The sequence below is a fragment of the Molothrus ater genome, chromosome 2 (genome assembly GCF_012460135.2).
Source record: "Molothrus ater isolate BHLD 08-10-18 breed brown headed cowbird chromosome 2, BPBGC_Mater_1.1, whole genome shotgun sequence".
Taxonomy (NCBI): Eukaryota; Metazoa; Chordata; class Aves; order Passeriformes; family Icteridae; genus Molothrus; species Molothrus ater.
The window spans coordinates 122,853-142,794 of NC_050479.2; the positions used below are offsets into that span (position 1 = coordinate 122,853).

The 19,942-nt window shown below is 67.8% G+C and overlaps 5 protein-coding genes across 6 annotated transcripts; 3 read left to right on the forward strand and 2 right to left on the reverse strand.

The window, feature by feature from the left end:
* The first annotated feature begins 71 nt into the window (after positions 1-71).
* Positions 72-1,770, forward strand: TAF10 (TATA-box binding protein associated factor 10). Its single transcript, XM_036382520.2, has 5 exons — positions 72-262; positions 541-692; positions 846-910; positions 1,021-1,135; positions 1,610-1,770. Exons 1-5 carry the CDS (start codon positions 82-84, stop codon positions 1,697-1,699), a joined length of 603 nt encoding a protein of 200 aa, XP_036238413.1. The 5' UTR covers positions 72-81; the 3' UTR covers positions 1,700-1,770.
* A 495-nt stretch (positions 1,771-2,265) lies between these two features.
* On the reverse strand, positions 2,266-8,676 carry ILK (integrin linked kinase). Of its 2 annotated transcripts, none has more exons than XM_036382487.2 (13): positions 8,593-8,676; positions 6,605-6,698; positions 5,411-5,576; positions 4,992-5,087; positions 4,804-4,900; positions 4,628-4,711; positions 4,437-4,522; positions 4,089-4,198; positions 3,705-3,832; positions 3,489-3,610; positions 3,307-3,406; positions 3,102-3,232; positions 2,266-2,863 (listed from the first exon to the last, which is right to left on the reverse strand). In XM_036382487.2, the coding sequence occupies exons 2-13, from the start codon at positions 6,691-6,693 to the stop codon at positions 2,714-2,716; spliced, it is 1,359 nt and encodes a 452-aa protein (XP_036238380.1). In that variant the 5' UTR covers positions 6,694-6,698; positions 8,593-8,676; the 3' UTR covers positions 2,266-2,713. The 2 variants fall into 2 exon arrangements, with proteins under 2 accessions (XP_036238380.1, XP_036238389.1); XM_036382496.2 differs by lacking the exon at positions 8,593-8,676 and adding an exon at positions 7,811-7,843.
* A 164-nt stretch (positions 8,677-8,840) lies between these two features.
* On the forward strand, positions 8,841-11,562 carry RRP8 (ribosomal RNA processing 8). Its single transcript, XM_036382508.2, has 7 exons — positions 8,841-9,050; positions 9,127-9,287; positions 9,364-9,769; positions 10,019-10,148; positions 10,415-10,521; positions 10,621-10,717; positions 11,346-11,562. Exons 1-7 carry the CDS (start codon positions 8,986-8,988, stop codon positions 11,454-11,456), a joined length of 1,077 nt encoding a protein of 358 aa, XP_036238401.1. The 5' UTR covers positions 8,841-8,985; the 3' UTR covers positions 11,457-11,562.
* A 2,193-nt stretch (positions 11,563-13,755) lies between these two features.
* Positions 13,756-18,539, forward strand: LOC118686350 (F-box/WD repeat-containing protein 7-like). The gene is made up of 10 exons (XM_036382530.2): positions 13,756-14,164; positions 14,500-14,638; positions 14,942-15,076; positions 15,170-15,293; positions 15,367-15,503; positions 16,176-16,289; positions 16,520-16,701; positions 16,808-17,033; positions 17,691-17,901; positions 18,103-18,539. The coding sequence occupies exons 1-10, from the start codon at positions 14,082-14,084 to the stop codon at positions 18,369-18,371; spliced, it is 1,620 nt and encodes a 539-aa protein (XP_036238423.1). The 5' UTR covers positions 13,756-14,081; the 3' UTR covers positions 18,372-18,539.
* Positions 18,540-18,919: 380 nt separating this feature from the next.
* Positions 18,920-19,936, reverse strand: TIMM10B (translocase of inner mitochondrial membrane 10B). The gene is made up of 3 exons (XM_036389036.1): positions 19,823-19,936; positions 19,461-19,556; positions 18,920-19,390 (listed from the first exon to the last, which is right to left on the reverse strand). Exons 1-3 carry the CDS (start codon positions 19,859-19,861, stop codon positions 19,184-19,186), a joined length of 342 nt encoding a protein of 113 aa, XP_036244929.1. The 5' UTR covers positions 19,862-19,936; the 3' UTR covers positions 18,920-19,183.
* Positions 19,937-19,942: the final 6 nt, after the last annotated feature.

Consider the following 19,942-nt stretch of genomic DNA (forward strand, 5'->3'; position numbering starts at 1 on the left):
GAGGGGCGGGGCGGAGGGGCAGCGGGGCCAATAGAGCGGCCGGGCGCGCGCAGGCGCGGAGCGGAGGCTGGTGCCGGGACCATGAGCGGCAAAGCCGATCCCGACCCCGCGCCCGCCGCCCCGGCGGCCCCGCCAGGCCCCGCCGAGGGCAGCAAGCCCAGCCCGGCCGCCGTGGGCAGCGCCGGGCCCGGGGCGGCGCCGGCTGCGGGGGGCGGCGCGGCGCGGGCCACCGAGGGCTGTGCGGCCGGCGCGAGGGGGCCCGGTGAGTCGCGGTGGGGCCGGCGGGGGATGGGCCCCGGGCGCGGGAGCCCCGCGGGACGCCCTGAGCCGCTCTGGCCGAGGAGCGGCGTCTGGCGGCCGCGGGTGTCCGAGTCCCGCTGAGCGTGCAGTGCCGGTGTCGGCGAGGCGCGGCGCGCGGGGCTCCCGGCGCTGACCGTGCTGTCCTGCAGTGCCGGTGCCGGCGGGGCTCCCGGCGCTGACCGTGCTATCCTGCAGTGCCGGGCCAGCGGGGCTCCCGGCGCTGACCGTGCTGTCCCGCAGTGCCGGTGTCCGCGGCCGTGGCCGCCCCCCCGGACGGGGCCATGTCCAACGGCGTGTACGTGCCGCCCGCGGCCAACGGCGACGTGAAGCCCGTGGTGTCCACCACGCCGCTCGTGGACTTCCTCATGCAGCTGGAGGACTACACGCCCACGGTACCGACACACAGGGCGGCTCCTGGGGGACGGGACGGGGCACGGGGCAGGTCCCGCGGTGCCGGGACACGGGGCAGGTCCCGTGCCGCGGGATACAGGATGTGGAAAGGCTCCCACGGCGCCGTGGAGCTGTTCCAACTCTTCCCTTCGCAGATCCCGGACGCCGTCACGGGGTATTACCTGAACCGGGCGGGATTTGAGGCCTCGGACCCCCGCATGTGAGTCGCCGCGGGGCGGGGGGAGTCGCCGGAGCCCCGCAGGGGTTCACCCTCCGGCAGAGGGGCCCGCGGGCTCCTGCCACCTCACCGACACCGGCCCTGTCCCACAGAATCCGCCTGATCTCGCTGGCAGCACAGAAGTTCATCTCGGACATCGCCAACGACGCGCTGCAGCACTGCAAGATGAAGGGCACGGCCTCGGGCAGCTCCCGCAGCAAGAGCAAGGTGAGGGCACCGAGGGAGGTGGGGAACCCTCCTGGAGATGGGGCTGAGCCTGCAGCCACCCAGGGCAGGAATACGGGCTGCAGGAATCCCAGAACCTGCTGGGCTCACGGTGGGTCCCTGCAGGTGGGGAGGGGCTGGCGGGGACACGAGCGGGGCATGGAGCTTGTGGGCACGCTTTGGTGCCCCCCACCCCAGCAGTGGCCACAGCTCTGGTCTTGGGGAGGAGCTGGAGTGAGGGGTCCTGGGGACCCTCCTAGTGCCATATCTGGGGTGCAGGGGTTCTACAAGGCCAATGGGATTGGGTGCTAGGTGCATGGGGACATCTGAGGGCACAGAGCAACAGGACGTGGGGAGCTGGGAATGCCCTAGTGCTGCCCAGCAGCTCCTCTGGGAGTGGGACACGCCTGTCCATGTGCCCTGGGGGGTCCCACAGCCCCAGCTGTCCCTGCTGTGACCCCTGCCCCGTGTCCCCAGGACAAGAAGTACACGCTGACCATGGAGGACCTGACGCCGGCGCTGGCCGAGTACGGCATCAACGTGAAGAAGCCACACTACTTCACGTAGAGCATGGGGAGCTTGGCAGTGTGCAGGGCTTGTGTTGGTGCCATTAAACACCTCCCAGGGTTTTGTGGGAAGGCAGCCTTGCTCCTGTGCCTGCGCCCACTAATGCTGGCCCTGGTCCTCCACATGCTCAACCCCCTCTGCCCATCACAGGGGGCTCGGTGCTCCCGACAGTGCTGGAGCAGAGTGGGGTGAGGGGACAGGAACTGCCCAGCACTCCTCCTCCTCCTCCTCTGTCCCTAAACTGCCCCTTGCCTCCCAAGGGAATGCCCTGGGGGCTGCACAGGCAGCACTACAAATCGAGCCAGGGACGGGACCTGAGCCCACCCCTCCTGCAGCAGGCACCGCCCGAGGGGCCCTGTGCCCATCTACCCTACCTGTGCTGAGCACCAGAGGTTGCTGTGGGTGGTGATTCGTGCCCAGGGCTCTGTGGGCTGCAAGGCAGCGCCACATCAATGCAACCCCACCCTCACTCCTAGACCTTCCCTGTGAGTCCCAGCCCCTCAGTCACTCCAGCTCCTCACCCCCAACCAACACCCCCATTCCCTGCCCTGTGCCCCAGCGGCTGGTTCCATACCAAAGGTTTATTTGGTTGCCAGTGGCCATTCTGGGGCCAGAGGGAAGTGGCCAGTGAAGCGCGAAGCGGGGGCAGTGCTGGGCACCACAGGTGGCCTCTCCTGGCCTGCCCCTTGCCCCCCAGCCTTGGGGGGCTGAGTCCTGGGTTGGGCTTTGCCCAGCAAGGGGGACAGGGGGCCCCACAGCCCCGTCCCCCCGCAGCCCGGCCAGGCCACGTGCCGTGCCCTGGGCTAGGGGTCTGCACTGGGCTGGGTGGGGCTGCCCTGGGCGGGGGGCCGGAGCCTGCAGAGCTCCAGCGCAGGCAGTGCCATCTGTACCGTGTGTCCGTGGCTGGCTCAGGGTGAGGGGTGTCCTCTGCTCCCCCTGGTTCTGGGGCTAAAGGCACTTGGGGGTGGCGGGGGGCGCAAGGCAGCACTGGAGGGGAGAGGAGGCGCCTCCTCCCTACTTCTCCTGCATCTTCTCCAGGATGGGCACAATCATGTCGAACTTGGGGCGCTTGGCCGGGTCCTCGTTCATGCAGATCTTCATCAGTTTGCAGATGTGGGGGGAGATGCCGGGGGGGATGGTGGGACGCAGCCCCTCCAGCGCTACCTGCAGGCAAGAAGAGGAGCCCGAGTCAGGACTGGGACCCTGCCCCCACAGGCAGGGACACATTCCACCTGCCCAGGTGCTTCCACACCCCCTCCAACCTGGCCTAAACACTTGCAGGGATGGAGCAGCCAGAGTTCTCTGGGCAACCTGTGCCAGGGCCTCACCACCCTCAATGGCCAGAACTTCTCCCCTAACTCTGAACCAAATGAGTTCCTCTGCTATCCCTCCACCCCCTCACCTTCATACCGATCTCCATGTTGGACAGGTCAGCGAAGGGCACCTCACGTGTCACCAGCTCCCACAGCAGCACCGCAAAGCTCCACATGTCAGCCGAGCGCCGGTTGATCTCCTCTGGTTTCTTCTGCAGGGCTGGGGGACGGCTGGGGGCTGAGTGGGGCTGGGGGTGAAGGGGGCTCTGGGGGGGCTGGGAACTGGGCACTCACCTTCAGGAGCCACCCAGGCCGGGGCATACATCCGCCCTGGGCACTGGAAGGAGAACTTGACGTCGGCCATGCTGATCCGTGCCGTCATGTCCTCATCGATCTGGGGACAGCAGCAGGCGGTCAGTGGGAGCCCCCCCTGCCCCGAGAGCCCCCTGCCTGGGAGAGGGGCTGTGCTTGCTCACCATGACGCTGCGGCTGTTGAGGTGGTGCCGTGGGATGAGGGGCTCCAGCGTGTGCAGGAAGGCCATGCCCCGCGCGATGTCGAAGGCAAACTTCACCGCCTGCATCTGGTCCACCACAAAATCTGGGAAGGGGGGGACAGGGTCAACCCACCCTAAGCCCAGCCAGGTCTGTGGCTGGAGAGGCTGCCCCCAAACACACCATCCCCCAGCACTCACTGGTTCCCTCGTGCAGGACGTTGTACAGGGAGCCATAGGGCATCCAGTGGCTGATGACAATGGGGTGGGGAGCTGGAGGGGCCTGGCAGGCACCCAGCACCGGCAACACATTGGGGTGGGAAAAGATCCTGCAAGAGAAGTGACAGCCCTAAGAACAGGAAGGGGCTGCCTGCACCCCTCGTTGCCCTTTGCCATCCCCCAGGGCCTCCCAGCCCTTGGCCACCACCCTGGAGCGTTCTTGGCCCCACAGACCTCCTGGGAGGCTCCTGCCTGCCCCATACTCTGAGAGCTGCTGCTGGCCCTAAGAAGGTGCCCTGGTGAAGTGCTGGTGGGGATCCCAGGCACATCACAGCCAGCATGGCCCCAGGCACGTGCAGTGCTCACCGCAGTTTTGGGTACTCCTCATTGAAGTCCCGGCTCTTTCGCGTTGTCCAGTCCCGGATCCTCAGTATCTTGATTACGATGTCATTGCCCTGCCAGCGCCCCTTCCACAGCTGGAGGAGGAGCAGACACAGGCACCGTGAAAGGGGTGCAGAGGCCCCAGCATCCCCAGGCGCCCCTGTGGGGCTCTGAAGCCCACGGGACCAAGGGTCCACAATGAGAAGGGAGCCCCTTGAGCTGGGGAGGAGCTCCCTCCCTGCGCCTGGCCATGGGACTGCAGAATGGCTGTGCCCAGCAGGGCCAGGACACGGCAGTATGCACAGGCACCCATCTGGGGTGAGAGGGACCCACCTCTCCCGACTGGTTCTCGTTCAGTTTGTGGCTTAGGCTCAGCTGTTTGAAGTCAATCCCGGCGAGTTTGTTCAGGGTCCCGTTCCCTACAGTGGAAGAGGGATGAATGCCTCTGGCTGCTGGATCCAGGAGGCAGTGCCAGCAGGGCACAGGGGACCCATGGCACCCCCCAAGGGACCCCCAGTCCTTACTGGGCCGGGTGCGGGTTGTGCCCTTCCAGAACGTGTCCTTGTAGGGGATCTTGGTGAGGCTCTGGCCCAGCTTCTCAGCACGCTCTGCAGAGGAAGGAGAAGGATGGTGGCATCCCGAGCCTGCTGTGGCTGGCTGGAGGCTGTGTCACTTGTAGGGTCCTGAGAGACCCTCATACCTTTCAGGATCTCTCGCAGTGGCGTCTTGGCCTTGTCTGTGGGGGTCTCACCATATTTGTTAGCAATGCTGACCAGGGCCCCGCTGCCCACAAGGTCCTGTGGGAGCAGGGAGCAGGGACTGTGGTTTGTGATCTCCCCTCAGTCCCCCTCCCACCCTGCCCTCCCTCCTGCCTGTGCTCCCACTCACCTCAGCCACCTGCTCGTGTCCCCAGAAGCAGGCATAGTGCAGTGGCGTGTTCCCGTGCTCGTTCACTGCATTGATGTCTGCCTTGAACTGCATCAGCTGGGGACACGGGACAGCCCCTATCAGCCCAGGACTGTCCTGGTAAGCCCAGGCCACATCCCCATGAGCCCAGGACAGCCCTCATCCTCCTTGTGCCTTGGCCTGGGGGATGCAGGGGCAGCACACTGGGAGCTGTAGGGAGGGGGCTGAACTGACGTGGGACTCAGAGGGATTTGGAGGATTTGTGAGGAGTGGGGAGCTCATTGGTGCTGGGGGCATGCCAGGTGCTCCTGACAGTGACCAGGGGAGCAAGGCCCATAAGGGTAGTGTGGAGGGCTGCTCAGGGGTGGGTTAAGGCAGGTGCTGGCACAGGGGCCAGGTACCTTCTGCACGATGTCGCGGTGGCCGTGGCTGGCGGCCAGGTGCAGCGGGGTGTCGTCGCCGCGGTTCATGACGTTGATGCGGGCCCCGCGCATGATGAGCATGTCCACCACGTTGGAGCGGCCCTCGCGGCAGGCCCAGTGCAGGGGGCTGAACCCATGGTCGTCCCTGCAGGGTGGCGGGGGCTCTGTTCAGCTGGAGCCCCCTGGCCTGGGCATCGCTGGCATCGTTCTCAAAACACCAGTGGCAGGGGCCAAGGGACTGGGCTGAACATCCATCCCACTCCCACCCCCACCAGGGCCCCACCAGCCCAGGCCAAATCCTGTCTCCTCCAAGGCTGAATCACAGCTGGATCCTGTCCCCATCCCCCCACTCCATGACCAAGTAAGGGAGGAGGTGGCAGCCAGGCCTTAAATGGAGATCAGGAACTGGCAGAGGGGCTGCTGCAGCCCCGGCTCCCCTCCAGCCCAGGCTCCCCCCAGTCCCAGCCCTGCTCCAGCCCCCTGGCACAGCAGACCCCATTTGTCACCACCATGGCCCTGCAGGCAGGGGCTACCCAGCACAGAACAGTTCCTTGGGCACCTTCTGTGGGTCTGGGAGAGCTCCATGTGCCTGGGACCCCCAGGAGGGGCAGGGAGGCCTGACCAAGGGAGCCATTTGTCTGGAGCGTGTCCGGAATGCCAGGGCTGTGGCCTGGCTGGGGTCACGGTGCAGGGTCACACTGCGCCAGCTCACACACTGCTGGCAGATGCTCCAAGCCCCAAGCCGGGCCCAAATGTGCTCCTGAATGGCTGTGAGCACACGCTGGACGCTACGGTCCTGCGAGACCCCTCAAACAGGCTGTGGGGAGCAGAGCCCTGGGCATACAGAGTGGCCCCCACAACTCCCAGCCCAGTGGTCCCAGCTGTGTGCCCACACATCTGCCATGGTGCTCCCCAGAGAGGGGACAGGGACACGAGGACAAGGTCAGGGGACACAGCCGCCACCACAGGGACAGGGGAGGCAGCCCCAGCCCAGCTGATCCCCGGCTGTGGCCGTGAGGAAGTGGCCAGAGGATGTTTGGCCTCGTGCCTCAGCGATGCGGTAACTTCCTCCAGCGGGGAGGAGCTGCGTCCTGCCATCTGCCCCTGCCTTTCCATGGAGACAGCAGCAACCAGCGCCCAGCAGAGCCCCCAGCCCCGCACAGCCCCGCTCACCCCTGGTTGAGGTCGTTCTCGGTGTTGTCCAGCCACAGCCGCACGGCCACCGCGTTGCCCTCCCGGCACTGTGTGAAGATGTCGTCCATGGCAGCTGCGGGGGGACGTGGGTAAGGACATGGGGACAGACCCCCGATTCCCCTCGGCGGGGAGGGCCCTGGAACAGCAAGTACAGGAGCCTCCCGCCTGTCCCTGTCCCTGCAGCTCTCCAGGAAGCCGCGGGCAGGCTGAGGTCGGGGCTGGAGCCAGACCCGCAGCCCAAGGGGAACGTCCCGGGTGACTCCAGCGGGACCGTGGCCACCCACAGGAAGCCAGGCTGGCACCCCGGGCTTATCACCAGGCACAGCTGGCCCCGGTGCCCACAGCTCTTGGGGGAGTGAGGCTGGGGGAGCTCAGCAACCTCAAGATGGGACCCACAGATCTGGTGGGGCAGTGAGGCTGGGGGAGCTCAGCATCCCTGGCACGGGATCCTGCAGCTCCCTGACCCTCCTGACCCACTTGGCTGGGCCTGGCGTGGGCCATGGAGAGACCCCAAAGCCTCATGCATAGAGGACCCCACGGACATGGAGGATCCATGGACACCCCAGCTCAGAGCCAGGCACTGAGCTCCCTCCTGCTCCCCGTGTCCCCGTGTCCCCCTGGCTGCGAGCGTCGGACCCAGTGCTGCAGTTTGCGAGCTGAGCAGGGACATACAGTGAGTCTCACAGTGTGGGGACAGTCAGATTGAATATGGCATCCCGACACGCACCCACTGGGGCTCAAACCTGCTGCTGAAGGATCCCCTGGACCTGATGCCCACCCAGACACAGCAGGATCCCCACCAGCTGCCAGCACCTCCAGCTGTCCCCCCTGCACCCCTTTCCCCAGGCAGCTCCAGAGGGAGGGTATGCAGAACCCTGGATTTTTACCCAGGGTCTCGTACACCCCAGCATGGCCCCAGCACACCCACAGCAGCACTGGCCCTGTCCTGGCACCTGAACACCCGCAATGCCCCACCCATTTGGGGGCACCTCATGAAAAGGGGTCCCCATGATGTGCCACACTAGTCCCGGCCCTGTGGGACCTCACCCCACAGCGATGACACCCCATGCTGGCCCCACCCTGTCCCCTGCTCGGCCGGGACTGTGCCCTCCTGTCACCCACCGGCCCCTACCCAGTCCCACGGGGCCGAGCGGCCCCAGCCCTGCCCGGATGGCCAATGCCCACCTCGGCCTGCTCAGCTCCCGGGGCAGGGCACGGGATGTGGAGACACAGTGCCCCGGTGTCACCCCGAACCAGCTGCTAGGGCCCCGCTCTGCCCTGTGGCCACATCAGTCCCTCCCTGCATCCCCAACTCTCCCATGTACCCCCAACCCTCCCCTGCATCCCAACCCTCCCCTGTACCCCCAACCCTACCCTGCATCCCAACCCTCCCCTGTACCCCCAACCCTACCCTGCACCCCAACCCTTCCTTGTACCCCCAACACTCCCCTGTACCCCCAACCCTCCCCTTCAGCACCCAACTCTCCCCTGTACCCCAACCCTTCCCTGTACCCCAACCCTTCCCTGCACCCCGATCCCTTCCCTGTACCCCCAACACTCCCGTGTACCCCCAACACTCCCCTGTACCCTCAGTCCTATACCCCAGATCCCTTCCCTTCTCCCTTGCACCCCCAACTCTCCCCTGTACCCCCAACTCTCCCCTGTACCCCCAACCCTCCCCTATACCCCCAGTCCTGTACCCCCAACCCTCCCTTGTACCCCCAACACTCCCTTGTACCCCCAACTCTTCCTTGCGCCCCCCACCCCTCCCCTGCACCCTGATCCCTCCCCTGCGCCCCCAGCTCTTCCCTGGACCCCGATTCCTCCCCTGTACGCCGGTCCCTTCCCTGCGCCCCCCAACCCTTCCCTGCAGCTCCCGCCCCGGCCCTGGCTCCGGCTCCCTCCGGGCTCCGTCCGGCCCTGCCCCCGCTTGGGTCGCCCGCAGCCGCCCTCGCGGCCTCCCGAACCTGTTCCGCTGGGCGCGGGTGCCGTCCCGCCGTTACCGGGTGCGTGTCCCGGCGGCTCCGCAGGGCGGCGGCTGCGGCGGGCGCGGGGCGGGCGGGCGGGCGGGGGCTCCGCCCGAGAGGGCGCCCTCTGCTGGCCGGAACCCGCCCGACCGCGGCTGCTCCGCCACACGGCATCGGACGGGGCGGGGCGGGGAGCGCGCTCAGGCGGGCCGGTCGCGGCTATGGGGCGTGCCAGGACTGACCGGGGGCGCGGCTCCCGGCCGGGGCGGAGCGGGCCGCCCGCTGCACCGCCCGTGCAGCCCAGGCCCCCTCCCGGTCCGCCGGGCCGCGAGGAGGGGCTGTTCCCGCGGCGGGAGCACGTGCGTCCCGGTACCGAGCGAGGGTCCCCGCTCCATGTTCGCGGAGCAGGGCTGGGACGATGCAGCGGAGCCGCTGCCCCGGAGGGCTCGGGCCGGCCGGTAAGCGGGCGGTGCGAGGGCGGCGGGCCGGGCCAGTCCCGGGCGCGGGGACGTTACCGGGGCCCGCTCTGCACAGGACCCCCGGAAAGAGGCGGCTGCCCGGGACCCCTCGGGACGGTGAGGCGGCACGGAAGCGGCCCCGGAAGCGGAAGAAGGCCGGCGGGCCGCGGGCCGCGGCGGGGGAACTCCCGGCCGGTCCCGACGAGCCCCGGCAGGCTGGGCAGCGGCCGGACACAGGTACCGGGACGGCGCCGGGGCCCGGCGGGCAGGGGAGAGCCGCCTCCGCACCCTGACCCCCTCTCGATGCTCCCAGACGGCGCGGCTGAGCCGGCGGAGGAGCCCGGGGAGCCGGCGGGACTGAGCCGTCGACAGCGGCGGAACCGGCAGAAGCGGCAGCGGCAGCAGGAGCCGCCGGCGGGGTCGGACGGGGAGCGGGGCTCCGGGCCGGGCCCCCCGGACCCGCCGGGCCCCGCGGAGGCTCCGCCGGAGCCGCGCTCAGGCCGCGCGGCCGCGCTCCGCGCGCGGATGGAGGAGCGGCTGCTCGGCGCCCGGTTCCGCTACCTGAACCAGCAGCTCTACACCGGCAGCAGCCGGGACGCGGCGCGGCTCTTCCGCGACGACCCCGCCGCTTTCCACCTCTACCACCGCGGCTTCGAGCGACAGGTGCGGCGCTGGCCCGAGCGCCCGGTGCAGCGCATCGTGCGCTACCTGCGCCGCCGGTGAGCGGGGCCTGGCGGGAACATGGACCGGGGGGCCGGGAGCGGGGCCAGGGGCTGAACGGAGAGCCGGGGAGCGGTGGGGCCCGTGAGTGATCGGGGGACCGGGAGCGGTGGGGCCCGGGAATGATCGGGGGACCGGGAGCGGTGGGGCCCGGGAGCGATCGGGGGCTCGGGAGCGATCGGGGGCTCGGGAGCGATGGGGACAAGGCGCCGGGCCCGGCCGCTCTGAGCCCGCCGTCCGTGCCCCAGCCCCGCGTCGCTGGTGGTGGCGGATTTCGGCTGCGGGGACTGCACGCTGGCCGCCAGCGTCAAGAACCAGGTGCACTGCTTCGACCTGGTGCCACTGAGCCCGCGGGTCACCGTCTGTGACATGGCCAAGGTACGGGGCACCCCCGGAGCAGGGAGGGTGAGCAGGTGGGACCGTGACCCCGAGGGTCCCGTGCGGGCTGGGGGAAGCACGGTGTGTCTGCTCGAAAGCTGGGTCTGTGCCTGGGGCACGGCTGAATCCACGAGTCTGGGCAGTCCGGGGCGAGTCCCTGCCCCATCAACATCGCCATCCTCCTCCTCCTGCTCCCGGGGGTGTGCAGAGCGACTTCCAGGCCAAGTCATCCTCCTCCTCCTCCGGGGCTGTCCCGGGGTGGGCAGGTGCCGCTGGCGGCTGAGGCGGTGGATGTGGCTGTGTTCTGCCTGGCGCTGATGGGCACCAACCTGCAGGAGATCCTGGGAGAGGCCAACCGTGTGCTCAAGCTCGGGTAGGCAGAGGTCCTGGGGCAATGGGGGATTGGGGCAGGGCTGCTGAACAGCGTCCTGGGGGTGCCTGGGCACCCTGCTCAGAGCTCAAGTGACCGCAGGGGGACCCTGCTGGTGGCCGAGGTGGCCAGCCGCTTCGAGGACACCCGTGCCTTCCTGAGGGCCATGACGCAGCTGGGCTTCAAGACCGTCTCCAAGGTGTGTGCCCTAGGGCTGGGCACTGGGAGCACCAGGAACCAGGGAGCCCAGTGAAGGGGTCCAGGGAGGGGGTGTCCTGAGGCCAGCCTGGTGTGGAGCAGACCAGGGGTTGGTGAAAGTAGATGGGGGTGGAAGGCATTGGTGCATGAGGGACTGCAGATGGGAGAATGGGGGATGCATATGCACAGGGGTGGAGCCCTGGGGGAAGGTTTGGGGGACCGTGGGGGCACGCTGTGGCAGTTTGGGACGCAGCTTGGGTGGGGTGCTAGGGCTGGGGAGGGGATGAGGGGGGCCTGGAGTGCACTGGGATTGCTGCGCAGGGCTTGGAGGTGGGCGTGTAGCCCAGGAGGGGCTTGGGGGTCCCGGGGCCTGGAGGAATTGTGGTGTGGGGTTGGTGATGGGTGTGTTGGGCATTTAGAGAAGTGTGCTGAGGGCTGCGGTACTCAGGCAGCACAAGGGCTTTGGAGCCAGGGTCTGGGCACAGTGAGGGTCTAGAAGGAGGCAGGGGGGATGCGGGGTTCTCTGAGACGGCACTGAGTGGTGCTGGAGGGCTGGGAGTTCCGGGGCTATGGTGATGATGGGGGCTCCGGGCTGCCGGTAACAGAGTCGGGTGTCCCTACGCCCCCAGGACCTCTCCAGCTCCTATTTCTACGTGTTGGAGTTCACCAAGACGGGCCCGGCCCGGCCCGGCCCTGCTCCCGGGCTGCGCCTGCGGCCGTGTCTGTACAAGCGCCGGTGACCGGAGCGCCGGGACGGGGCGGGGGCGCGCCGGGGTGGGGGCGGGGCCACTGCCGATGGCCCCGCCCCCTGGGCGCAGTCACCAATAAAGCCGCTGCTTTCTCACAGCTACGCCTGCGCGTCTGGGGGGCGGGGCCGCGCCTGCGCGGTGCGGTCGGGCCTGCGCGGCGGCAGCGCCCGGGACCGGTGCCGGGATGTCGGGGCCGGGCCCCGCCGGGGCCAAGCTCGACATCAACCGCGCCGGCGTGGCCGAGCTGGAGGGTGCCCTCAGCGGCATCGGCCGCCGCCGTGCCCGCGGTATCGTCCGCAAGAGAGAGGTGCGGGGGGGCGGTCCGGGGAGCGGCGGGGACGGCACCCCGCGCTGAGCGACCCGGGCCGGGACGCCGAGGCGGGGATGGCCGTGGCGGTGTCGGTCCCGGGGCGGGGGCCGCGGGAGGAGTGCGGGGGCCGCGGGAGGAGTGCGGGGGCGACAGCGCTGTTTCCGTGCTGGTAGCCGGGGCAGGTGGGGGGCCGGGATCCCCGAGTCCCGCCCCGAGCTTGCGGGGCCGGGCGAGCGCAGCCGCCCCGGTGCTGCCGGGTCCCGGCAGCGCCCCGAGCCGAGCGGGGAACCGAGGGAACGGGACTGGCCCCGCACCCCGACGGCTTTCGAGCGCCGTCTGCGGCGATGGCGGGGCGCGACCCTGCGGCGAGTGGTGCCCCGGTCGGGGGCAGAGGGAGTGGCACCGCGGGCCCAGCCCGGCGGGCGCGGCAGCGGCAGCCGTGCCCTGGTGCCACAGGGATGGGCAGCGCCGCGGCCGGGCGAGGCAGGGCTAGGAGCGCTTGGCATGTTCGGGGCTCGAAGAGGAGGTAGAGGAGCGGATGTCCAAGCGCTGTGGACACGTACGCTCGGGAACACCGGGAGGCGGGAGGGCAGAAACAGGCGATACAACGGGAGGGTGGTCTGGAGCAGGACCTGTCCCGGGCGGTGCTGCTACTGCAGCCCTTTGTGGGGAGCAGCAGCAGCACCGTCAGACGAGCCCTGTCGCGTCAGAAGGGCCAGTCGGGCCCTTCCCGGGCTCCCTGTCTGTCGAGTCCTGCCCCAGCACAGCCCGGCCCGCTGGATTCCTCCCCTGGAGGGCGCTCCGGGAGCCGTGTAGGGTGACGGGAGGCAGCTGATCCCCGATCGGGGCCGGGCAGTGCCCGGGGTCCCGCGGGACAGTGGGTGCCTCGTATATGTGCATCTGTGCGTGTCCAGCTGTTCCCTTGCCCTGGAGCTGCAGCCTCGCTCCTTATCCAGCTCATCTGGGGGCACAGTGCTCCTGCCCCAGCTGGCAGCTTTGGGCTGCTGCCCCCCTTTCACAGCGCTGTGACTCTTCCCCACGGGGCCGCTTGGGCAGGGGGCTCTGGGAGCAGGAGGGATTCTGTTCTGGGCAGGGCTGACTTCCCTCCGCAGGAGCTGAAGGGCTTCACTTGCTTGGATGACCTGCTGCACGTCAAGGGCATTACCACACGCATCCTGGAGCTCAACAGCCAGCGCATGACGTGCCGGCGCTGCCCCGGACCCGAGGGGCCCCCACGGGCCAGCCCCGCTCCCCTGGGGGACAGCGAGGACCACAGGGCACCTGCAGCACAGGTAGGTGCAAAAGGGTTCCTGCTGCCAGGTGTGGGGATAAGGGACGAGGTCTTGCTCTGGGGAGCTCAGGGGAAGCTCGTGGCGAGTAGACAGAGCTGCACTGGAGGATTGTGGAGGAGCTCGTGGTTGTGGTTGCCCTACAGCCCCCACAGTGCTGTTGGGTGGAGCCCCTGTGCTGCAGGGCCGTGGCTCCTACTGGCAGCGATCCAGCAGCACTCCCAGCCCCTGCCCTGCTCCTGGTCTCCAGCAGGAGTCTGGAGGTCTGTCCAAGGCTGATGCAGAGTCAGCCCTGCTCCCTGCCTTTTCCCTGCTCAGGTGGTGGCTGAGGAGGAGGAAGAGGAGGAGGAGGAGGAGGAGGCCCCAGGGCCCTGGGAGTCGGAGCGCCCCTGGAAGGGTACCCCCAGGTCCGGAGCAGACCCTGATGGTTCTGGGGGGCGGGGAGCACAGGAGCCCCCCAGGTCCACCAGGGAGGAGGAGGAGGAAGAAGAGGAGGAGGAGGAGGAAGGGAGCTGCTGCAGCGAGGAGGGGGAAGACAGCAGCAACGTCTACCTGTACTACACGCTGGGAGAGCGGTGGATTGACTACCTGCAGCGCACTGGGGACGGGGGGCTGCTGCGGCACCTGCGCCCCAAGGTGCCGGGGGCTGGGGCTCCGTGGGGCCTGGCTGCTGGGCCTGGGGAAGGAGATGCTGCCCCAGTCCCCATGCAGACCCCTAGCCTGTGTGGGGGTCCTGGGTCACAGGGTGGGGGAAGGAGGTGCTGCCCTGGTCCCCAGCCCTCGCTGGCCCTGGTGCAGCCCCCCTGCCATGTGTAGGGATCCTTTGTTGCTGTAGGGACCCTGAAGGGAGAAAGCAGGAGCAGGTGGGGGTCTGCCCCATAGCTCTGGGCAGGGGGCCTGCAGGAGTTGGTTCTGGCTGGGTGGCCTGTAGGGGTCCACAAGGATCTGCTGTGGGCAGGGGGTCTGCAAGGGTCTGCCTGGGTTTCTCCAGCCCCTCCAACCTGCTGTGTCCCACAGATGAAGCGGAAGTCAGAGAATGGGCTGGATGGCCGGGCCTTGTCCCCCGGGAAGAAGCTGTGCAAGGGCTCTGACTATGGCAGGTGAGGGGTAGGGGGGCTCTGAGTGCAGCTGGTGAAGGGGGTCCTGTGTGCTGGGGCAGCACATGGCTCCTGCTGCCCTCCCCAGGAGGATGGTGGAGCCACTTGGGTTGAGCAGGGGTTGGCCCAGGGAGATGCAGCCCTGACCATTTGCCCGTCTACTGAGCAGGCTGGGCTGCATGGGGTCAGCAGGGTGGGAGCAAGGAGAAGGGGTCAGTGGGGTGGAGCTCCCACTGTCAGGAGCCAGTTCCAAGAGCCTTTGGAGCACCATGGCCCGAAGCAGTGCTGGCATGTGCCAGCTGTGCCCTGGCCTCACCTGTGCCGGGTGTTTCTCCCAGGACACTGGGTCCTTGTACACCCAGCCCCACGACCACCTTTGGGGACCTGCGCAATGCCAAGGTGGGGCAGGCCCGGCGCCGGCACATCCCCCCCGTGGCCCCCCCACCTGAGCTACAGGACTGGCTCCGCACCTTCCAGGTATGGCTCGCCTGGTGGCTCCAGGCAGCCTGGGTATGATGGGAGGGAGCCGACCCTGAGGGATCCCCACTATGGGCAGGGTTTGGGGCCATAGTGGATTTTAGGTGGTTTTGTTTGTGTGAGGAAACACAGAGGAGGTTTCAGCCCTGGCCAGGTGTGGTGTCACCTGTCACACAGCACCTGTGGCCCACCAAACTCCCAGCTGCCTCAGGCTCCTGGCCTGGGACAAGAGGCCTGGCTGCCTGGGCTGTGGCCGGGCTAGCTGGGGACACAGAGCCGGGGTCACTGGGGTTCCCTCTGCAGCGCTGGAGCGGCCCAGAGAAGCTGCTGGCCCTGGATGAGCTCATTGACCGCTGCGAGCCGGCGCAGATCAAGTACATGATGCAGGTCATTGAGCCCCAGTTCCAGCGGGACTTCATCTCCCTGCTGCCCAAGGAGGTGAGTGAAGCTTGGGGACCAGGGCCTGGCCTGAGCCTGACACCCCCCCCCCTGCCCCGGTGACCCCTCAGTGACCTTTATCCCCCCCCACAGCTGGCCCTGTATGTCTTGTCTTTCCTGGAGCCACGGGACCTGCTCCGTGCAGCCCAGACGTGCCGCTACTGGAGGGTCCTGGCTGAGGACAATCTGCTCTGGAGGGAGAAGTGCCGTGAGGAGGGTGAGGGTCCTCCCGGGTGGGGAACAACCCCAGGCTTGACCCAGGTGAGGCAGCACCGTGTTGTCCCCTGCAGGGATCGAGGAGCCCCTGCACCTGCGGAAGCGGCGCCTGCTCAGCCCCGGGTTCATGTACAGCCCCTGGAAATTTGCCTTCCTGCGCCAGCACCGCATCGACATGAACTGGCGCAGCGGGGAGTTGCGGCCCCCCAAGGTGGGTCTGGCTGTCCCTGGGGACAGGCTCTAGGGAGCTGGGTGTCCAGCTGGGTCTGGCTGTCCCTGGGGACAGGCTCCAGGGAGCTGTGGTCCCCCAGGTGAGCCATGGAGAGCTGAGGGGCTGGTGGGGGTCCTTCTGGGGACAGAGCCCAGGTCACTGGTATGGGGAAGCTGGTACAGGATCTGCCACGGGGATCAGATCTGGCTTGCTCAGACCAGTGAGGGCAGCAGAAGTGAGGTCCCCTGGGCCTGGAGAAGGGGGTTCCTTCCTTTGCCCCTCTCCAAGGCCCCATGCAGGGCTGCAGCCAGCCCCAGCACCCAGAGAAGGTGCGGAGTCATAGGGCTCAACTGTGTTCTGTGCAGGGAGATCTCTTCCTGGGGGTCCCTCCTGCCTCTGGGCAGAGTCCCCACCCACCACCCCTTCTCTTGCTGCTGGGTTCCTGAGCCCCCCACTCCCTGTTCTGTAACCCTTGCCCCTGAGCAGCTGCCAGACACACCTCACACCCCAGCTCTGCTGCCCTGCAGAACCATCAGGGGGTGCAAGTTATTTGGAGACCCGCTTGCCTTTCCTCCCCACAGCTCCTGCTGCCTTCTCACTGCTCATTGTGCTGGGGGGTCCTGCTGGCTGGGGGGACCACACTGCCCCCCACACACTCCTGCACTCCCACAGGTACTGAAGGGCCACGATGACCATGTGATCACCTGCCTGCAGTTCTGCGGGAATCGCATAGTAAGCGGTTCTGATGACAACACACTCAAAGTGTGGTCAGCTGTCACAGGGGAGGTGAGTGTCACTGTCACCAGGGAAGTGAGTGTGGCATTGTCACAGTGCCACAGGGGTTTGGGACAGGGACCATCTCCCTGTGCTGGGCACAGGTGGGGTTACACCCTGGCTCCTGGGGTCAGTTTGGGCCCTTTACAACAAGGACGTGGAGTTGTGCTGCTCCTCTGTGCTGTTTCAGGGGTGGGGAGCTGTGAGAGGGTCGCCTGTCCCTCATGTCCTGTTCCCCACAGTGTGTGCAGACGCTGGTGGGCCACACCGGGGGGGTTTGGTCCTCCCAGATGAGGGACAGCATTGTCATCAGTGGCTCCACGGACCGCACACTGAAGGTGTGGAACGCGGACAGCGGCGAGTGCGTGCACACACTGTACGGGCACACCTCCACCGTGCGCTGCATGCACCTGCACGGCAACAGGTACAGCAGGGGCTGCGTGCTGGGCCAGGGGGCATAGCCACGGGGCTGGGGCTGCTCAGCCCAGCCTGCCCTGGCAGCTGGGCCCCAGGTGTCCCCTCCCCTGCAGGGTGGTGAGCGGCTCCCGGGATGCCACGCTGCGGCTCTGGGACATCGAGACAGGGCAGTGCCTGCACGTGCTGATGGGCCACGTGGCGGCCGTGCGCTGCGTCCAGTATGACGGCAACAAGGTGGTCAGCGGTGCCTACGACTACACGGTCAAGGTGTGGGACCCTGAGAGCGAGAGCTGCACCCACACACTGCAGGGGCACACCAACCGTGTCTACTCGCTACAGGTACAGGCCTGTGTGGATCCCCTCCAGCTCCCCTGCCCTCCCTGCTCTCTCAGGTACAACCTTGCAGGTACATCCTGCCCCCCCTGCTCCCTCAGGTACATCCCTCCAGGTACATCCTGCCCCCCCCTACTCCCTCAGGTACAACCTCACAGGTACAACCTGCCCTCCCTGCTCCCTGCAGCTACAACCTGCCTTCCTGCTTGCTTGCCCTATCGCTCCCCTGCCTTCCAGTCATGGGCACAAGCTGTGCCAAAGGTCCCACGTGCTGTAGGGACAACTAGGCTGTGCCTATGTCATGCGAGGCCCTGTGAGCTTTGCAGGGCCTTGTGTGCCCTGAAGGGGATGTATCTGCCCTGCAAGGACACATGGACCATGTTTGTGTCCTGTGGGGACAGTCTCTGCCCCCCTGACCCCACTTCCCACACACACATGCTGTGGGCAAATACTCCTCCATACCCCTCCCCTGGAGCATTTCTACAGTCCAAAAAGGCAAGACATGTGTGAGCCTGTCTCATCTGCTGAACTGGGGTCTCTGGTGGTGCTGCTGGAACTGGGGACGCTGTATCCCAAACCAGGGGATGTGAGAGCTGTGGGCTGCACCCCAAACCAGGGATGCTCCTGTCCTTGGTACTGAGCTGGGTCCCTTCTCTGTGGCAGTTTGATGGGACACACATCGTGAGCGGGTCCCTGGACACATCAATCCGCGTGTGGGATGTGGAGAGTGGGAACTGCCTGCACACGCTCATGGGGCACCAGTCCCTCACCAGCGGGATGGAGCTGCGCGACAACATCCTCGTGTCTGGCAATGCGGACTCCACCGTCAAGATCTGGGACATCAAGACGGGGCAATGCCTGCAGACTCTGCAGGGTGAGGGGATTGCTCACTCCCGGGGGGCAGCGGGGGAGTTCCCTGCACCAGGGGGCTGGCAAGGGGCAGCTCTCTCCCTTGGGGCTGGGCTGGCTGTGTCTGGGCACAGTGATGTGTGTCCCTGAGGAGCCAGGGCTGGGTGGCTCTGAGGTGCCATGTCACACAGTAGCCGGTGTGACACTCACGGGTGCCTCCCCCTAGGTCCCAGCAAGCACCAGAGTGCCGTCACCTGCCTGCAGTTCAGCTCCAAGTTCGTGGTGACCAGCTCGGACGATGGCACGGTGAAGCTGTGGGACCTCAAGACGGGGGAGTTTGTGCGGAACCTGGTGGCGCTGGAGAGCGGCGGCTCCGGGGGCGTGGTGTGGCGCATCCGCGCCTCCAACACCAAGCTGGTGTGTGCCGTGGGCAGCCGCAACGGCACCGAGGAGACCAAGCTGCTGGTGCTGGACTTTGACGTGGACCTGAAGTGACCCCGGCCAGCCCGGGGGTCCCGCGGGAGGGGTGGCCCCGGCGCAGGCGCTGGCCCCCGCGGGCAGGACAGAGGGAGCCCGGGCCAGGCCTTATTTATATGCGCGGGAGTGCCCGGCCGGGCTGCAGGAGCATGTTTTGTACACGGAATATATCACTTTATTTCTCTACTGGGGCTAGTGCTTACCTGCCCCAAGCCTGTCCGGGGCCGCAGCTGACGCCCTCTGCCCAGGGGCTGCAGCAGGGAGAAGAGGGCAGGCTCTCCCAGGGACATGCACACACATGCCCTTAGCTGGTGGGCATGGGCCTGGCAGCACCTGGCATGTACCTCACACTGCCCTGAGTGCCCACTCTGCACCAGCCAGGTGTACTGAGAATGTTCAGGGCCCTACAGTGTCCCGGTGACCACGGGGCTCCTGCAGGGAGACTTGTGTCTCACATTTAGATGCAGTTGCCCGCATTCCCTGTTGTGCCATGGGCTCCCCCCAGCACACACAACAGGGAAGAGAGGCCAGGTTCTGGTGCCCTCCCCACGTGTCACACTAAGCCATTACTCTGAAGACGTTTTATTGGTACTCACAGTCCACTGCCCAGAAATCCACAACCAGGAGGGCTAGGGGAGCCTTCCCCCGTTCCTGTGCCCCCATCCCTGGTGCCCAGCACAGCCCAGCAGCTGCTCAGGGCTCCCGGGACCCAGCGCAGGTGCTGCTCCGGCCTGAGGCTCCATGCAGCAGGGGTGCAGCCGCTGACCGGTGCGAGGCCGGGCTGCCGCCAGTCGCGTCCGACGGCCGCGGGGAGCTGCGGCCAGCTGCTGCTACACACCGGCAGCGGGAGCGCCTTCTCCGGGCTCCGCGGAGCCCGGCGCTGGCTCAGGGGAGGCCGGCGGTCCGGACGGCCCCGCGAGAGCCCCGTGCTCGGCGGCGCGGCGCTGCAGAAGCGCGGGCACCAGCCCCACGTAGGTGCCCATCAGGCGGTGGTTGGCGCGGACCAGCCTGGCGGCGCAGCTGTCCAGGCACGACTCCTGCGGGGGACAGGGGGTCAGGGGCGGCGGACACCCGGCCTGCGGGCCCCGGGCGCCGTGCCCCGCTCACCTCGCGGCCCGTGAGAAGCCGGTAGTTGAGGTTGCAGACGCAGTGGCGGAAGCAGAGCTCGGTCATGCGGTTGTAGACCAGCAGGAAGTCCCGCAGCTGGGGAGCAGGCGCGGGTCACACCGGGCAGACGGGGCCGGGACCCCCGACACCCACCGCGAGTTCCGGCCTGTCCCCCGGCCAGCCCGAGACGCCCGGGTCCCTTCCAGGACTCCGCCGGTTCTCCAGAGAACCCGGCACCTCGAGATCCCAGGGCCGGAGCCCTCGGGACACACCGGGACACACCGGGACACACCACCGCACCCGGGACTTCCCATGAAGGCCTCGCGGGACATGCCGCCCCCCGCCCCTGGCCCGAGGCTTACGCTGCGGAGCTGCTGCCGGTGCTCGGCCGCCGGGTCCATCCCGGGCCCGGCCGGGCCCGGTCCCTCCGCACCCGCAGGACCACCCGGCGAACTCCCAGCACGTCACTTCCGCTCGGCTCA

Coding starts and splice junctions, on each gene's coding strand:
- RRP8 (XM_036382508.2), top strand. CDS start 8,986: ATGTTCGCGGAGCAGGGCTGGGACGATGCAGCGGAGCCGCTGCCCCGG. Junction 9,770..10,018: donor GTGCGCTACCTGCGCCGCCG/GTGAGCGGGGCC, acceptor TCCGTGCCCCAG/CCCCGCGTCGCTGGTGGTGG. Junction 10,522..10,620: donor AACCGTGTGCTCAAGCTCGG/GTAGGCAGAGGT, acceptor AAGTGACCGCAG/GGGGACCCTGCTGGTGGCCG.
- ILK (XM_036382487.2), bottom strand. CDS start 6,693: ATGGACGACATCTTCACACAGTGCCGGGAGGGCAACGCGGTGGCCGTG. Junction 5,088..5,410: donor ACCGCGACATCGTGCAGAAG/GTACCTGGCCCC, acceptor CCGTGTCCCCAG/CTGATGCAGTTCAAGGCAGA. Junction 4,199..4,436: donor ACGAGAACCAGTCGGGAGAG/GTGGGTCCCTCT, acceptor CTCCTCCTCCAG/CTGTGGAAGGGGCGCTGGCA.
- TIMM10B (XM_036389036.1), bottom strand. CDS start 19,861: ATGGACCCGGCGGCCGAGCACCGGCAGCAGCTCCGCAGC. Junction 19,557..19,822: donor ACCGGCAGCAGCTCCGCAGC/GTAAGCCTCGGG, acceptor CCTGCTCCCCAG/CTGCGGGACTTCCTGCTGGT. Junction 19,391..19,460: donor GGCTTCTCACGGGCCGCGAG/GTGAGCGGGGCA, acceptor TGTCCCCCGCAG/GAGTCGTGCCTGGACAGCTG.
- TAF10 (XM_036382520.2), top strand. CDS start 82: ATGAGCGGCAAAGCCGATCCCGACCCCGCGCCCGCCGCCCCGGCGGCC. Junction 911..1,020: donor GAGGCCTCGGACCCCCGCAT/GTGAGTCGCCGC, acceptor CCTGTCCCACAG/AATCCGCCTGATCTCGCTGG. Junction 1,136..1,609: donor GCTCCCGCAGCAAGAGCAAG/GTGAGGGCACCG, acceptor CCGTGTCCCCAG/GACAAGAAGTACACGCTGAC.
- LOC118686350 (XM_036382530.2), top strand. CDS start 14,082: ATGAAGCGGAAGTCAGAGAATGGGCTGGATGGCCGGGCCTTGTCCCCC. Junction 16,702..16,807: donor ATGCACCTGCACGGCAACAG/GTACAGCAGGGG, acceptor CCTCCCCTGCAG/GGTGGTGAGCGGCTCCCGGG. Junction 17,034..17,690: donor ACCGTGTCTACTCGCTACAG/GTACAGGCCTGT, acceptor TCTCTGTGGCAG/TTTGATGGGACACACATCGT.